Source organism: Petromyzon marinus, unplaced genomic scaffold (genome assembly GCF_048934315.1).
Source record: "Petromyzon marinus isolate PM22_M1 ecotype Great Lakes invasive population unplaced genomic scaffold, UKy_Petmar_22M1.pri1.0 PM_G_Scaffold_10, whole genome shotgun sequence".
NCBI classification, from domain to species: domain Eukaryota; kingdom Metazoa; phylum Chordata; class Hyperoartia; order Petromyzontiformes; family Petromyzontidae; genus Petromyzon; species Petromyzon marinus.
The window spans coordinates 939,815-958,579 of NW_027422651.1; the positions used below are offsets into that span (position 1 = coordinate 939,815).

Sequence of the window (18,765 nt, forward strand, 5' to 3'; positions counted from 1 at the left end):
AAACATGATGCCTTGAATAAAGGTGTCAGTTTTTCTGCCAGTGGTGACTTTACCGAAAGAGCTAAGATATGTAATGGGGGGGTTGCGAGGCCATACTTCACCGTGCCGGTCGGCGCGGGTTGCTGAAGGGGACCGATCCGGACATCGCTTGCCATTTAAGTTAACCGCGGCCGGCAATGAAGGTCGGGTCAGCGGGTTCAGAGGACGGCGCGCTAACCGTTCTTCTGATGATGACGATGATGCGTCGTCGATTTCCCGGGAAAGCCTCGCCCGAGTCTCGGGACGCACGCTTCAGGAGGGTGCTTGCGTGAGGATGCGTTGCGCTATAATTGTTGTTCATTTTAAATTTCGACTTAAAGCTTTCGTGACTGCAAGGATTCATCTTCTTTGGTTCTTTCGGTAAAGTCACCACCACGTAGAATGAGAATAAAATGATAAAATAACACAATAAAATTCTCACGACGTTTCGGCCACAACACATGCGGCCCTCTTCAGGTGAAAGGAACAGACCTGCCGGGACGACAGAGCTTCAATGTAGCTCTGTGAACAGAGAAGAGGCTCCGTCGTCCTGACAGGTCTGTTTCTTTCACCTGAAGACGGCCGCTTGCGTTGTGGCCGAAACGTGAGAATTTTATCGTGTTATTTTATTATTTTATTCTCATTCTACGTGGTGGTGACTTTACCGAAAGAACCAAAGAAGGTTGTTCATTTCCCCCGCTGCCGTGTGACCGCTGCCGTGTGACCGTGCGTAGCGTGCTATACGATGGCGAGTTGAATAAACGTTGGTGATGTTTTTCATACCGACCGTGTGTCTGCCGTAACTCGACGGAGTGTCTCGTTTCAGAGACTGAGCCTCAAGCGAGCGCTGAGCTCCGTCACCGCCTCTTCCCTGTTCACGCTCCTGAATTGAATTTTTTATTTAAAGCTTTCGTGACTCCAGGATTCATGTTCTTGGTTCTTTCGGTAAAGTCACCAGCACGTAGAAGGTAAACAATAAAATAATAAAAATATAAAACAATACAATTAAATCACCACGTTTCGACTGCAACACAAGAAGCAATCATCATCAGGTGTGAAAAACCACGGCAAGAAAATTTGAAAAAAGTGGCGTTTTTTTTTTCAAATGGTTCTTGCTGTGGTTTTCACACCTGATGATGATTGCTTGTGTTGCTGTCGAAACGTCGTGATTTAATTTTTATAATTTTATTGTTTCCCTTCTACGCGGTGACTTTACCGAAAGAACCAAGAATATGAGGTCCTGAATTGGTCTGTGGAAATTCCACATTGCTACTAAAGCACTGTCACCGGTCGCTCCATGCACGACAACCGCTCCCCCTCCCTTCCTCAAACACTCCCCACCCCCACGATGCTCTCGTTGAGACGTAAGAAAGAGCTGCAACGCCAACGTGCCCGCGCCTGATTTGTGTTTCCGATTTGCCTTCTAAAGAAACGTCTGGCCGTGTCGTCTCGCACGCCCAGAGAGGGCATCTCGCATCCCCCCTGGGGGCGATGAAGAACGCCCGATGATCTAGAGACAGAAACCTGCATCAGGATTTGCGTCGTATTCATAGGCAGCGTTTGATTTTCATATTTACCGGGGGGGGGGGGGGGGGGGTGGGGGGGTGGTAGTTAGTGGCAGGGGGTTTGTGTAATAATTTAATAAGTACTTGTCGAGTTTGAACAGGAGAATGCGGTGGATTATTTTGCATCGCTCTCTATGCAAGATGCAGCGGAATGGAAGCACAGTTGGGTTCCAGTTCGCTTTGTCACTCGCGTTCGGAATCGCGGGTCCATTTAATAAAACTTCCACCCCCCCCGCCCCTAACTTGTAAACTACTGAACATACATTGATGAAGGTGTGCAGGTTAGGAGGGGCATTGCCCCCCACCCCACCCCAAAACTCCGCCCGTGGGTGTAGTCCATTGTTGTTGAGGGGTCACGTGAGGAGAGTTGCTTGGTCCACCGGTGACGATGACGGTGATGGTGATGATGACGGTGACGGTGATGACGGTGATGATGGTGATGATGGTGATGATGGTGACGGTGATGATGGTGATGGTAATGATGATGGTGATGATGACGGTGATGGTGATGATGATGATGACGGTGATGATGATGATTACGGTGATGATGATGGTGACGGTGGTGATGACAGTGATGGTGATGATGACGGTGATGGTGATGACGGTGATGACGGTGATGATGATGACGGTGATGACGGTGATGACGTGGTGATGATGACGGTGATGATGGTGGTGATGATGACGGTGATGATGGTGGTGATGATGACAGTGATGGTGATGATAGTGATGATGACGGTGATGAGGTTGATGATGGTGATGGTGATGATGACGATGATGATGATGATGATGGTGACGACGGTGATGATGACGGTGACGGCGATGACGGTAATGGTGATGATGATGGTGGTGATGGTGATGATGGTAATGATGATGACGGTGATGATGGTAATGATGATGTTGACGGCGATGGTGATGATGGTAATGATGATGTTGACGGTGATGGTGATGATGGTAATGATGACGGTAATGATCGTGACGGTGACAGTGACGATGACGGTGGTGGTGATGATGATGGTGACGGTGATGATGACGGTGACAGTGATGACGGTGATGATGATAACGGTGATGATGGTAATGATGATGTTGACGGTGATGACAGTGATGGTGATGATGATAACGGTGATGTTGACGGTGATGGTGATGATGATGACGATGATGGTGATGACGATGATGGTGATGATGGTGAATGATGACGGTAAGGGTCAAAGGTCGGGCAAAAGTCGGCTCGTTGCTTTTAACCTTGCCGAGGTCTTAGGGAAGGGGGAGGGTCCTTGTAAAGAGGGGCGTGGTTGGGGCGGGGGTCTACCGGAGCTCCACCCCTCGCCCACGTGACGTGTTGAGAGGGTAGGGGTGGGAGAGAGAGAGGGTTGGGTGAATGGGGTGAGGGGCGTGGCCGTGGGTGGGTGGGGGTAGTTTCATGAATGGGGGTTGCGTGAGGGGGGGTGAAGGGGTGAATCCACCGGAGCTCCGCCCCTCACCCACGTGACGTGTTGAGAGCGTAGGGGTGGGAAAGAGAGGGGGTTGGGTGAATGGGGTGAGGGGCGTGGGTGGGGGTAGTGTCGTGGGTGGGGGTTGCGTGTGGGGGGGGGTGAAGGGGTGAATCCACCGGAGCTCCGCCCCTCGCCCACGTGATGCGTGACGTCAGGGCGCGAGAGAGACGAGGAGACAAGATGACGGCTATGGCGGTGTCTCGCTCTGCGCTGCTGCTGCTGCCGCTGCTGCAGACGACTGCGATCGCTATGAGCGGTGAGTCGGCGGCTGTCTCGGTGGTCGTGCCATCTTATTGGCGAGGCTTTGTGTGTGTGTTTATTAGGTACGTTTGTTCTGTTTTGCCAAGTGCACCTAGCCTGGCACGAGCGGCGTTGGTAACGGTGGTGGTCGGTGCGGGCGGTGCGGATCTGTGAGGAGGTGTTCGATGTCTCAAAGTGAACCTAGCCTGACACGAGGCTGGTGCGGTAACGGGGAGCGGTGGCGCAGTGGTTAGCGACTGGGTTGAACGTCGCCACTGGGGGGGGGGGTGGGAGGGAGGGAGACAAAGGCGGCCGGGCGTGGTGCTGTGTCACATGTTGTAGCAGCTGCTGCTGACTCGCTAGCAGCACTTGCCCCTACAGCCTGTTGAAGGCTACACGGGGGAGCTTTGTCTTTCCTGGACACAGTCTCCCTCGCGTGTCAGACCTTCATCATAGGTGACACTTCATAGGTGACACTTCATAGGTGACACTTCATAGGTGACACTTCATAGGTGATACTTCATAGGTGATACTTCATAGGTGACATTTCATAGGTGACACTTCATAGGTGATACTTCATAGGTGATACTTCATAGGTGACACTTCATAGGTGACACTTCATAGGTGACACTCATAGGTGACGCTTCATAGGTGACACTTCATAGGTGACACTTCATAGGTGACACTTCATAGGTGATACCACAGGTGATACTTCATAGGTGATACTTCATAGGTGACACTTCATAGGTGACACTTCACAGGTGACACTTCATAGGTGATACTTCATAGGTGACACTTCATAGGTGATACTTCATAGGTGACACGTCATAGGTGACACTTCATAGGTGACACTTCATAGTTGACACTTCATAGGTGATACTTCATAGGTGATACTTCATAGGTGACACTTCATAGGTGACACTTCATAGGTGACACTTCATAGGTGATACTTCATAGGTGACACTTCATAGGTGACACTTCATAGGTGATACTTCATAGGTGACACTTCATAGGTGACACTTCATAGGTGATACATCATAGGTGATACTTCATAGGTGACACTTCATAGGTGACACTTCATAGGTGACACTCATAGGTGACGCTTCATAGGTGATACTCATAGGTGACACTTCATAGGTGACACTTCATAGGTGACACTTCATAGGGGACACTTCATAGGTGACACTTCATAGGTGATACTCATAGGTGACACTTCATAGGTGACACTTCATAGGTGACACTTCATAGGTGATACTTCATAGGTGATACTTCATAGGTGACACTTCATAGGTGACACTTCATAGGTGATACTTCATAGGTGACACTTCATAGGTGACACTTCATAGGTGATACATCATAGGTGATACTTCATAGGTGACACTTCATAGGTGACACTTCATAGGGGACACTTCATAGGTGACACTTCATAGGTGATACTCATAGGTGACACTTCATAGGTGACGCTTCATAGGTGACACTTCATAGGTGACGCTTCATAGGTGACACTTCATAGGTGACACTTCATAGGTGACACTTCATAGGTGACGCTTCATAGGTGATACTCATAGGTGACACTTCATAGGTGACGCTTCATAGGTGACACTTCATAGGTGACACTTCATAGGTGACACTTCATAGGTGATACTTCAATGTGTGATGTCCACTTCCGTGGGTACCGTTCCCAGTGAACCACAGAGAGTCACTTGAAGAAGCAGGCAGCTCAGAGGCAGCTCTGTGATGTCCACTTCCGCGGGTTCCGTTCCCAGTGAACCACAGAGAGTCACTTGAAGAAGCAGGCAGCTCAGAGGCAGCTCTGTGTTGTTCATGGCCACCGCGAGGAGGGAGCTTTCGCGACGAGAGTCTAGCCACCACCACCACCACAACAACAATCTGCTTTTAACGTTTAGTTTTTTGTCCTTCCCCCGCACCTCCGATTCGCACGGTTGGCTACGTTACGGTGGTGCGAAAGAAGTTCAGCGTGCATATAGACGTACCCCTCCGCCCAGGAGTGGGTCACCTTAGCTGATTTTGTTTCAAGCGGGTGAAAACGCAAGAGGCCACGATAGAATCTTATCGGTCCCCATGTAATTCTCTGGGTATGGGTCTCTGTGTGAGTCTACGGGTCTCTGTGTGAGTCTATGGGTCTCTGTGTGAGTCTACTGGCATCTGTGTGAGTCTAAGGGTATCTGTGTGAGTCTACGTGTCTCTGTGTGAGTCTACGGGTCTCTGTGTGAGTCTACGGTTCTCTGTATGAGTCTACGGGTATCTGTGTAAAGTCTATGGCTCTCTGTGAGTCTTTGGGTCTCCGTGTGAGTCTATGGGTCTCTGTGTGAGTCTACGGGCATCTGTGTGAGTCTACGGGTCTCTGTGTGAGTCTACGGGTCTCTGTGTGAGTCTACGGGTATCTGTGTGAGTCTACGGGTCTCTGTGTGAGTCTACGGGTCTCTGTGTGAGTCTACGGGTCTCTGTGTGAGTCTACGGGTCTCTGTGTGAGTCTACGGGTCTCTGTGTGAGTCTACGGGTCTCTGTGTGAGTCTACGGGTCTCTGTGTGAGTCTACGGGTATCTGTGTGAGTCTACGGGTGTTTGTGTGAGTCTATGGGTATATGTGTGAGTCTACGGGTATCTGTGTAAAGTCTATTGGTCTCTGTGAGTCTATGGGTCTCCGTGTGAGTCTACAGGTCTCTGTGTGAGTCTACGGGTGTCTGTGCGAGTCTACAGGTGTCTGTGTGAGTCTACGGGTATCTGTGTGAGTCTATGGGTCTCTGTGTGAGTCTATGGGTATATGTGTGAGTCTACGGGTATCTGTAAAGTCTATGGGTCTCTGTGAGTCTATGGGTCTCCGTGTGAGTCTACAGGTCTCTGTGTGAGTCTACGGGTCTCTGTGTGAGTCTACTTGAAGATATTACTTCACAACCGTGTCACCACCACCACCCCCTTTCCCCCCTCTTTGCAGCCGTCTCGTGGATAGAGAAAGTGCAGGGGGAGACGGTGGTGCTGGGCTGCACCTGGACGGGCGACCCCACGGACACCGAGGTCCTGGACGTGGAGTGGTTCCTGCAGATGCCCACTACGAACATCTACGTGAGGAAGAGAGAGGGATACAGAGACGCACATCGCTACTCAGAGATGCCTGTAGCTTCTACTCAGAGACGCCCGTAGCTCCTACTCAGAGACGCCCGTAGCTCCTACTCAGAGACGCCCGTAGCTCCTACTCAGAGACGCCTGTAGCTCCTACACAGAGACGCCCATAGCTCCTACTCAGAGACGCCTGTAGCTCCTACTCAGAGACGCCTGTAGCTCCTACTCAGAGACGCCCATAGCTCCTACTCAGAGACGCCCGTAGCTCCTACTCAGAGACGCCCTTAGCTCCTACTCAGAGACGCCTGTAGCTCATACTCGGAGATGCCTGTAGCTCCTACTCAGAGACGCCTGTAGCTCCTACTCAGAGACGCCCGTAGCTCCTACTCAGAGACGCCTGTAGCTCCTACTCAGAGACGCCTGTAGCTCCTACTCAGAGACACCCGTAGCTCCTACTCAGAGATGCCCATCGCACACGCAGAGACGCCCGTACATCCTACTCAGAGACGCCTGTAGCTCCTACTCAGAGACGCCTGTAGCTCCTACTCAGAGACGCCTGTAGCTCGTACTCAGAGACGCCTGTAGCTCCTACTTAGAGACACCCGTAGCTCCTACTCAGAGACGCCTGTAGCTCCTACTCAGAGATGCCTGTAGCTCCTACTCAGAGACACACATCGCTACTCAGAGACGCCTGTAGCTCCTGCTCAGAGACGCCCGTAGCTCCTACTCAGAGACGCCCGTAGCTCCTACTCAGAGATGCCTGTAGCTCCTACTCAGAGACGCCCGTAGCTCCTACTCAGAGACGCCCGTAGCTCCTACTCAGAGATGCCTGTAGCTCCTACTCAGAGACGCCCGTAGCTCCTACTCAGAGACGCCTGTAGCTCCTACACAGGCACCAGCAGGCTCCTACACAGGCACCAGCAGGCTCCTACACAGGCACCAGCAGGCTCCTACACAGACACCAGCAGGCTCCTACACAGGCGCCAGCAGGCTCCTACACAGGCGCCAGCAGGCTCCTACACAGGCACCAGCAGGCTCCTACACAGGCACCAGCAGGCTCCTACACAGACACCAGCAGGCTCCTACAGAGACACCAGCAGGCTCCTACACAGGCACCAGCAGGCTCCTACACAGGCACCAGCAGGCTCCTACACAGGCACCAGCAGGCTCCTACACAGACACCAGCAGGCTCCTACACAGGCACCAGCAGGCTCCTACACAGGCACCAGCAGGCTCCTACGCAGGCGCCCGTAGGATCCTACACAGGCACCAGCAGGCTCCTACACAGACACCAGCAGGCTCCTACACAGGCACCAGCAGACTCCTACACAGACACCAGCAGGCTCCTACACAGACACCAGCAGGCTCCTACACAGACACCAGCAGGCTCCTACACAGGCACCAGCAGGCTGCTACACACACACCAGCAGGCTGCTACACAGGTACCAGCAGGCTCCTACACAGAAGCCGCCCCCACAGGCTCCTACACAGGCACCAGCAGGCTCCTACACAGACACCAGCAGGCTCCTATGCAGGCGCCCGTAGGATCCTACACAGAAGCCGCCCCCACAGGCTCGTACACAGGCACCAGCAGGCTCCTACACAGACACCAGCAGGCTCCTACACAGAAGCCGCCCCCCCAGGCTCGTACAGAATCAGAATTCACCTTCTTGGTTCTTTCGGTAAAGTCACCGCCACGTAGACTGGAAATAAAATAATGAAATAAAAGAATAATAATGCAATTCTCACGACGTTTCGGCGACAACACAAGTGGGCCTTCTTCAGGTGAAGAAACAGGGCTATCAAGAAGACGGAACTTGAATGAACGCTGTCAGGCAAGGACCGCGTCTTTTGAAGCTGTGTGGGCGGAGTTGAATTAGCATGTTACCAGCCTCACATCCGGAGAGGGAGGTGGGATGGTAACATGCTAATTCAACTCTGCCCACACATATTCTTAGCTCTTTCGGTAAAGTCACGTTGAAGGGCAACAATAAAATAATAAAATATATTAAAATAATCAAATATATAACAAGAACTTTTTATTGTTTTATATATATTTTATTATTTTATTGTTTCCCTTCAACGTGACTTTACCGAAAGAGCTAACAATATGAATCACTGCAGTCACGAAAGCTTTAAATCAAAATTCCGCCCACACAGCTTCAAAAGACGCGGTCCTTGCTTAACAGCATTCATTCAAGCTCCGTCTTCTTGATAGCCCTGTTTCTTCACCTGAAGAAGGCCACTTGTGTTGTGGCCGAAACGTCGTGAGAATTGCATTATTACTTGACTTCATTATTTTATTTCCAGTCTACGTGGCGGTGACTTTACCGAAAGAACCAAGAATGTGAATCCATGCAGTCATGAAAGCTTTAAATCGAAACAGAATCGGAATATGTATCTACACTGCAGGAGGAATCCAATGAGCTGTAAAGCTCTTTGTTCACAGATGGGGTGGGTCAAAACGTTCCAACAACAAACGGCTACAAGAACACGTGACAGGAGTGCAACGTATAGGAAAACAAATCAATTGAACAGTATAAAAATAAATATAAATTTAAACCTGGTAAAGCCCACTGAACTATTAGGGTCTTATTCTTGGTTCTTTCGGTAAAGTCACCGCCACGTAGAAGGGAAACAATATAATAAAAATATAAAACAATAAAATTCTCACGACGTTTCGACTGCAACACAAGAAGCAATCATCATCGTCAGGTGTGAAAACCACAGCAAGAACAATTTGAATAAAAGTGGCGGGTTTTTTTTAACGTCAGCACCACGGAGAGCGATTTGGAAGTTTGTTCAGATGGACGAGTCCATCTATGTTCGGAAAAGGAATCTCTCTTGGTAACCGTAAGCGTGAACAATCAATTAAGACCCCAAATGGTTTATCAAATCCTTCCAACGATTGCTAAGCCCAGAATCCATCTCCTCGGTTGAAATTGTCTCCGTGTTTGTACGTGCGGATAGCCTCATGAACGAATCTCTCTTGGTAACCGTAAGGGTGAACAAGCAATTAAGACCCCAAATGGTTTATCAAATCCTTCCAACGATTGCTAAGCCCAGAATCCATCTCCTCGGTTGAAATTGTCTCCGTGTTTGTATATGCGGATAGCCTCATGAACGAATCTCTCTTGGTAACCGTAAGCGTGAACAATCAATCAAGACCCGAATTGGTTTATCAAATCCTTCCAACGATTGCTAAGCCCAGAATCCTTCTCCTCAGTTGAAATTGTCTCCGTGTTTGTACGTGCGGATAGCCTCACGGCGGCGGCGGTGGCGATGGCGGAGCCCTTTTTGTCCGTCCCCCACCCCCCTGCCCTCAGGTGGCCACGTTCGCCGGGGGCGAGGGGCACATCTACCCGGACTTCGCGTCCCGCGTGCGCTTCGCCCGCAACGTGACGCGGAGGGACGCGTCGCTGCAGATCGCCGGGCTGCGGGCGAGCGACGCCGGCGTCTACACGTGCAAGGTGAAGTTCGGCACTTTCATCAAGCAGGAGACCATCAGGCTCACCGTGCTGGGTAACGAACGCACGCACGCGCACACGCACGTACGCACGTACACACACACGTACACGCACGCACACGCACACACACGCACGTACATGCACGCACGAACACACACGCACGTACATGCACGCACGCACACGCACGTACAACAACAACAACCGCCATTTGCCACTAAGTGGCGGTGACGTCACCACGACGCTTGTGCCAGGCTATGTGCACCCTGAGGCCACGTGAAGTGTCGAACGCCCGCTGGCAGGAGGTCACGGGGCAGACCCAGGTGCCACGGGTCGACTGACTGCGGCAACCTGCTGTGCTTTAGCCACCCGGCGCTCCGCTCGTTGTTCTGAGCGTCGCTCCTCCGCCCTCCGTTGTTGTTGGAGGGCGACTGCCTCCAACTGCCCAGTAGCGTCCTTCACGAGCCTCCTCCACAGAGGCCGATCTTGACACTGCTGGTACCAGTCATCGGCAAGTCCACTCAGCTCCACGTCCTCCTGTACCACATCACTCCATCTCTTCTCTAGCCCGTGCCGCGCCCGCTTAGCCCCCTCAATCCGGCCGAACAAAAGCTGTTTCGGCATGCGGTGGCTGGGCATGCGGGCTACATGACCCAGCCATCGCAGCCTTCCCCGCCGGAGGAGCTCACCGATGGGACCTTGCCCAGATCTTTCAAGGATTTTTGAGCTCCTCACACAATCCAGTCTGGTTAAACCCAGGATGGATCGTAGGCAGGCCAGCCTAAATGTTCCTAACCGGCGAAGATGTTTCATTAGGGGGGTCCACGTTTCGCAAGCGTAGAGAAGGGAGGGAATGACCGTGGCCGAGAAGACCTGAAGCTTAGTGTGGAGCGACAGACCAAGTAGCTTCCACACAGCGTTACGCAACCGATGAAAGATATTGCCGCTCGACCGATTCGGAGTGAGACCTCTGCTGTAAAACTGGAGCCAGTCATAAGCACACTGCCCAGGTATGGGAAACTCTCCACTCTCTCCACAACGGCCCCATCACCGATTGGGAGTTGTGGGGGCAGAGTGTCCGATGGTACAAAATACCCAGGCAGGTGCTTAGTTTTGGTGGGGCTGATGGTAAGGCCCCACCTCTTAGTGGCACGCTCCAGTCTCAGCAACAACGTCTCTAACTCCTCCTCTGAATGAGCAGCTATTACCAAATCATCAGCATACATAACGTGGTTGAGCAATAGGGAGCCATCCCTTGACCGCACCCGGGCGTCGATCAGCCTTCCATTATATCTGTACCATATGGAGATTCCCCAGGACCTTTCCCGCACACTGAGGAGTGAGATGCCCCTGTAGTTTTTAATGCCCTGCACGCTGAACGCCGCGCGCCCAAGTGCGTGTGAGTGTTTAGTTTTGTTTTAATTATTTTAATTATTAAAGTTCGCGAGTGTCAAGGTAAGCTACGTTGACTTTATTTTTTAAAGCATTTCCTCAAGAGAACCGTTGTTGCTGCTGCTGTTGTTGTGAAAGGCCCGGTACACCCTGAGGCCTTGCCTAGACTAGGACAGCCTTGATGTCACGTGGGTCCACACTCTTTGTGTCTTTCGGTAAAGTCACGGAGGTAGAAAATAAAAGTTATTTATTATTTTATTTAATTACATTTTTTTACCTACGTTAAATGTAATTTAAATTAAATTAATTAAAATGTATTTTATACCTACGTTTAATTTAATTTAAATGTGTAATAAATTAAATTTTATTTCATACGTTAAATTAATTGAATTTTTTTATAAATTACATTTATTTAAATTTATTTTATACCTACGTTTAATTTCAATTTTTAATAAATTACATTTATTTACATTTAATACCTACGTTAAATTAAATTTTTAATCAATTACATTTATTTACATTACATTTATTTTATAACTACGTTAAATTAAATTTTTTATAAATTACATTTATTTATCTTCTTTGGTTCTTTCGGTAAAGTCACGTAGAATGAGAATAAAATAATAAATTGATAAAATAAAATAACACAATAATATTCTCACGACGTTTCGGCCACAACACAAGCGGCCTTCATCAGGTGAAGGGAGCGAGACTGTCTGGTAGGACAGCGCTGGAGTGAGAGAGCCACGTTCAGATCACGGCTTTTAAGCTGTGTGAGAGGAACAAAGAGCCTTGATGAAGGAATTAGCATAAAATTTAGCATTGAAAAGGCTGAATGATTAGCTTGTGACTGGTCACAGAAATAGCTATGTTAAAAGTTAAAGCATACACATCCGCAGAGGCACCCATTGTTAAAAGGAATTAGCATAGAATTTAGCATTGAAATAGCTAAATTAAGGCATTCGCCTGTAACTGCTACAGAAATAGTTACGTTGAAGTCAGAGCATACACATTCACCGAGGCACTTAGTACAAATCAAAACAGGAGAATTTAGCATTGAAATAACTAGGCGAATTTAGCATTGAAATAACTGGTTGATTTGCTAGTGACTGGTCACAGAAATGACTACACATCTGAGCTATTCACAGTACTATATAGTGAACCAATAAAAACTAAAATATAAATTACCTTCATGTTATCAATAAACTCTATATTCTCCAATCAGCTAAGCTACCAACCATAAGTCGTTATATATCACAATGCTATATGGCGAAAAAATGGGTGGATTCTTACCCTCAAATTTCCGTACCACGGATAGCTACGGGCCCCGTTCAGACGGACGAGTTCGTCCATGGTCGGAACAGAGGAGGGGGAGAGAGACAGCTGCGAAGCCCTAGTATACTCCATGTTGTAAACCATACCATTAACCGTGGTGTGAGAGGTATTAAGAGGCAATGCTGGCGAAAGAGCTGCGGTCTGAAGGTCATCGTAAAATTACAATTAATTAAGAACAGAAATGATTTAACACATCTTTCCAGTGGTTACTAAGCCTGAATCCATCTTCTCGGTTGAAATTGTCTCTGTGCTTGTATATGTGAATGGCCTCATGAACGAATCTCTCATGGTAGCCAGTTGGTTTGCAAAGAACCTCCGTCTTGGAGAAGTCAATGTCATGTGAGCCCACTGAATTGTAACAGTGATCTGCCACGGCAGAGGAGTTCGTCTTACCGTGTTTCAAGTCTGCTTTATGTTCGCGGATGCGGTCCGAGATATGTCTTTTGGTTTCTCCAATGTAGCTACTACCACAGAGGCACTTTAGTTTGTAAACGCCCGGGTACTGTATGTCTGGAAGAGCATCTTTTACAGATGGAACTAAATCACGGATTTTGTGTACTGTGTTGAATCGGACCTGGATCTTGTGTTTATTCAGGATTTTGGAGATCTTTTTAGTGACCCCTGCAATGTAGGGTAAGGTGATGGTTTTGAGTGGCTCCACAAGAGGATCCTTTTTCATGACTGGAGTGATGGCTTTGCGGATTGTGTAGTCGGAGTAGCCATTAGCCCTGAGAGCCTGGTGTACGTGCTTGAGTTCACTGGTAATGTGTTCCTGGTCGGAAATGCATTGGGCTCTATGGTATAGAGTCTTGATGAGGCAGTTCTTCTGGGATGGATGGTGGTGGGAATCCGGTTTCAAGTAAGCATCTGTATGGGTAGCTTTCCTGTAGACAGAGTGGCTCATTGAACCATCATGTCTCCTTTTAATTAAGACATCCAGAAAGGGTAGTTTGCCATCTTTTTCGACCTCCATGGTAAATCTGATGGCTGGGTGTATGGAATTGATGTGGTCGCGGAATTGGTCTAGAGCAGGCTGGCCATGTGGCCAGATGACAAAGGTGTCATCAACGTACCTCTTCCATAAGGTCGGGCGTAGAGTGGCAGTCTGGATGGCGTCAGTTTCAAATTTTTCCATGAATACGTTGGCTACAACCGGAGATAGGGGGGAGCCCATTGGGGTGCCCTCAGTTTGTTTGTAGAAAGTTCCATTCCAGGTGAAGTATGTGTTGGTTAAGCAATGTCTCACCAGGGGGGGTACATCAGTATGCAGTCCTTGATGAACCAGGTCTTCAATGATAGCGATGGTGTCAGGTACCGGGACTTTGGTGAACAAGGACACCACATCAAAACTGACAAGCAGGTCGTTTGGGGACAGGAAAATGTCTTTGATTGTCGATACCAGGTGAGTAGAATTTAGTACCGCAGAGGTGGTTTTTCCAGTGAAAGGTCGCAGTATATCAGCCAGAAAACGTGCCAGTTTGTAGGTGGGGGAGCTGATAGTAGAGACGATGGGACGAAGGGGTGTATCTTCTTTGTGTATCTTTGGAAGGCCATATAATCTTGGTGGTCTGGCAGCAGAGGGTTTCAACAAGAACTGTTTGTTCTCATCAATTAATGCTGTTGAATCAGAGATAATTTTGTTCGTTTTGGTGACCAGGCTGTTGGTGGGATCTCTTTTTATTTTTGTATAGCTGCCATCGTTGAGTAGTTCTTGAATTTTGTTGTTATATTCTGTTTTGTCCATGATGACAGTGGCATTGCCTTTGTCGGCTGAGAGAACGACAATATCATAACGACTTATGGTTGGTAGCTTAGCTGATTGGAGAATATAGAGTTTATTGATAACATGAAGGTAATTTATATTTTAGTTTTTATTGGTTCACTATATAGTACTGTGAATAGCTCAGATGTGTAGTCATTTCTGTGACCAGTCACTAGCAAATCAACCAGTTATTTCAATGCTAAATTCGCCTAGTTATTTCAATGCTAAATTCTCCTGTTTTGATTTGTACTAAGTGCCTCGGTGAATGTGTATGCTCTGACTTCAACGTAACTATTTCTGTAGCAGTTACAAGCGAATGCCTTAATTTAGCTATTTCAATGCTAAATTCTATGCTAATTCCTTTTAACAATGGGTGCCTCTGCGGATGTGTATGCTTTAACTTTTAACAGAGCTATTTCTGTGACCAGTCACAAGCTAATCATTCAGCCTTTTCAATGCTAAATTTTATGCTAATTCCTTCGTCAAGGCTCTTTGTTCCTCTCACACAGCTTAAAAGCCGTGATCTGAACGTGGCTCTCTCACTCCAGCGCTGTCCTACCAGACAGTCTCGCTCCCTTCACCTGATGAAGGCCGCTTGTGTTGTGGCCGAAACGTCGTGAGAATATTATTGTGTTATTTTATTTTATCAATTTATTATTTTATTCTCATTCTACGTGACTTTACCGAAAGAACCAAAGAAGATGAATCATTGCAGTCACGAAAGCTTTAAATCGAAATTTAACCGCCTCTACGGGGAGGGATTCCACACATCCTTAAGATCATTCAACAGACTTCGGGATAAGAAGGCTCAACTAATCGAGTCTCTCACCTTTCTGAAGAGATGCCGCGACTCTAAGGTAATACCAACCGCATTTACACTAACCTCTGCTGTTGCAACTTCTCTCAATGCAAAACGAATTCTAGCTAGAACTAGCTTCGCTCTTATCTTGGAAAAAATCAGACTTACACGCACCGAACTCGATCAGTTAGACAAGACACTCTACAAATCACACTTAAAATTGACAGCAACAATGTCTACATCGGATTGGGAACATGTAGACAATATGACTACCTCTTCGGCTGCCACAAATGTAGGGACAATTTGATTTCCAAATTCAATCACCTCTCCAGCAAAAAATCGGATCCACACACCGAAAAGATAGACGTCAACAAAGTCGTAATTAATCGCAGTAACAGTTCCATTTCTGATGGTCTGAAATCCGTTTTAGCTAAAGGTCTAAACTTTGCTGTCACACCGAGACACTTACCAGTTAATGATATCATTGCCCATGTCGACGTTGCACTCAAGGGCTTGAGTCACATCTCTGCAGACGTAGCAAGATCTGAAATCGCTGCAACCCTCAAAAACGCTAAGTTGCCACCTAGCAACATCAGCAAAGACGAACGTTTTGAATTATCTCAATTAAAAAAGAGGGATGATATTGTCGTTCTCTCAGCCGACAAAGGCAATGCCACTGTCATCATGGACAAAACAGAATATAACAACAAAATTCAAGAACTACTCAACGATGGCAGCTATACAAAAATAAAAAGAGATCCCACCAACAGCCTGGTCACCAAAACGAACAAAATTATCTCTGATTCAACAGCATTAATTGATGAGAACAAACAGTTCTTGTTGAAACCCTCTGCTGCCAGACCACCAAGATTATATGGCCTTCCAAAGATACACAAAGAAGATACACCCCTTCGTCCCATCGTCTCTACTATCAGCTCCCCCACCTACAAACTGGCACGTTTTCTGGCTGATATACTGCGACCTTTCACTGGAAAAACCACCTCTGCGGTACTAAATTCTACTCACCTGGTATCGACAATCAAAGACATTTTCCTGTCCCCAAACGACCTGCTTGTCAGTTTTGATGTGGTGTCCTTGTTCACCAAAGTCCCGGTACCTGACACCATCACTATCATTGAAGACCTGGTTCATCAAGGACTGCATACTGATGTACCCCCCCTGGTGAGACATTGCTTAACCAACACATACTTCACCTGGAATGGAACTTTCTACAAACAAACTGAGGGCACCCCAATGGGCTCCCCCCTATCTCCGGTTGTAGCCAACGTATTCATGGAAAAATTTGAAACTGACGCCATCCAGACTGCCACTCTACGCCCGACCTTATGGAAGAGGTACGTTGATGACACCTTTGTCATCTGGCCACATGGCCAGCCTGCTCTAGACCAATTCCGCGACCACATCAATTCCATACACCCAGCCATCAGATTTACCATGGAGGTCGAAAAAGATGGCAAACTACCCTTTCTGGATGTCTTAATTAAAAGGAGACATGATGGTTCAATGAGCCACTCTGTCTACAGGAAAGCTACCCATACAGATGCTTACTTGAAACCGGATTCCCACCACCATCCATCCCAGAAGAACTGCCTCATCAAGACTCTATACCATAGAGCCCAATGCCTTTCCGACCAGGAACACATTACCAGTGAACTCAAGCACGTACACCAGGCTCTCAGGGCTAATGGCTACTCCGACTACACAATCCGCAAAGCCATCACTCCAGTCATGAAGAAGGATCCTCTTGTGGAGCCACTCAAAACCATCACCTTACCCTACATTGCAGGGGTCACTAAAAAGATCTCCAAAATCCTGAATAAACACAAGATCCAGGTCCGATTCAACACAGTACACAAAATCCGTGATTTAGTTCCATCTGTAAAAGATGCTCTTCCAGACATACAGTACCCGGGCGTTTACAAACTAAAGTGCCTCTGTGGTAGTAGCTACATTGGAGAAACCAAAAGACATATCTCGGACCGCATCCGCGAACATAAAGCAGACTTGAAACACGGTAAGACGAACTCCTCTGCCGTGGCAGATCACTGTTACAATTCAGTGGGCTCACATGACATTGACTTCTCCAAGACGGAGGTTCTTTGCAAACCAACTGGCTACCATGAGAGATTCGTTCATGAGGCCATTCACATATACAAGCACAGAGACAATTTCAACCGAGAAGATGAATTCAGGCTTAGTAACCACTGGAAAGATGTGTTAAATCATTTCTGTTCTTAATTAATTGTAATTTTACGATGACCTTCAGACCGCAGCTCTTTCGCCAGCATTGCCTCTTAATACCTCTCACACCACGGTTAATGGTATGGTTTACAACATGGAGTATACTAGGGCTTCGCAGCTGTCTCTCTCCCCCTCCTCTGTTCCGACCATGGACGAACTCGTCCGTCTGAACGGGGCCCGTAGCTATCCGTGGTACGGAAATTTGAGGGTAAGAATCCACCCATTTTTTCGCCATATAGCATTGTGATATATAACGACTTATGGTTGGTAGCTTAGCTGATTGGAGAATATAGAGTTTATTGATAACATGAAGGTAATTTATATTTTAGTTTTTATTGGTTCACTATATAGTACTGTGAATAGCTCAGATGTGTAGTCATTTCTGTGACCAGTCACTAGCAAATCAACCAGTTATTTCAATGCTAAATTCGCCTAGTTATTTCAATGCTAAATTCTCCTGTTTTGATTTGTACTAAGTGCCTCGGTGAATGTGTATGCTCTGACTTCAACGTAACTATTTCTGTAGCAGTTACAAGCGAATGCCTTAATTTAGCTATTTCAATGCTAAATTCTATGCTAATTCCTTTTAACAATGGGTGCCTCTGCGGATGTGTATGCTTTAACTTTTAACAGAGCTATTTCTGTGACCAGTCACAAGCTAATCATTCAGCCTTTTCAATGCTAAATTTTATGCTAATTCCTTCGTCAAGGCTCTTTGTTCCTCTCACACAGCTTAAAAGCCGTGATCTGAACGTGGCTCTCTCACTCCAGCGCTGTCCTACCAGACAGTCTCGCTCCCTTCACCTGATGAAGGCCGCTTGTGTTGTGGCCGAAACGTCGTGAGAATATTATTGTGTTATTTTATTTTATCAATTTATTATTTTATTCTCATTCTACGTGACTTTACCGAAAGAACCAAAGAAGATGAATCATTGCAGTCACGAAAGCTTTAAATCGAAATACATTTATTTACATTTATTTTATACCTATGTTAAATTTTTTTTAGTAAATTTATTTAAATTACATTTATTTTATACCTACGTTAAATTAAATGCTTTAATAAATAAAATGTATTTAAATTAAATGTATCTTATTTCATACCTACACATGTACAGTCATTTTAACTGCTCTGACTGCTTCAAGCTAAGTGCGGCCTGGAATCGTATTATTAAGTAATACATTTTACAATTACAATTCCTTATAGAGGAACCCCATACTAATGAACTGACTACGTATCTATATATTATTAAAAGACCGCACGCAGATATCACAAAAGCGGACCCCGTTGTCAACGATATAATTTGATGTACGTACACCAGTTGCTGTACGTACATCATTAAAATTACACCGATTGCAAT

The 18,765-nt window shown here is 47.2% G+C and overlaps 1 protein-coding gene across 1 annotated transcript in view; it reads left to right on the top strand.

The window, feature by feature from the left end:
• The first annotated feature begins 3,237 nt into the window (after nucleotides 1-3,237).
• LOC142908617 (uncharacterized) overlaps nucleotides 3,238-18,765 on the top strand; it is a 28,753-nt gene continuing 13,225 nt past the window's right edge. Inside the window, exons 1-3 of the mRNA XM_076059384.1 lie at nucleotides 3,238-3,329; nucleotides 6,269-6,396; nucleotides 9,720-9,970. Of these exons, the coding sequence (XP_075915499.1) occupies nucleotides 3,254-3,329; nucleotides 6,269-6,396; nucleotides 9,720-9,970 (455 nt within the window). The 5' untranslated portion in view covers nucleotides 3,238-3,253. The remainder of the gene's footprint in view (nucleotides 3,330-6,268; nucleotides 6,397-9,719; nucleotides 9,971-18,765) is intronic.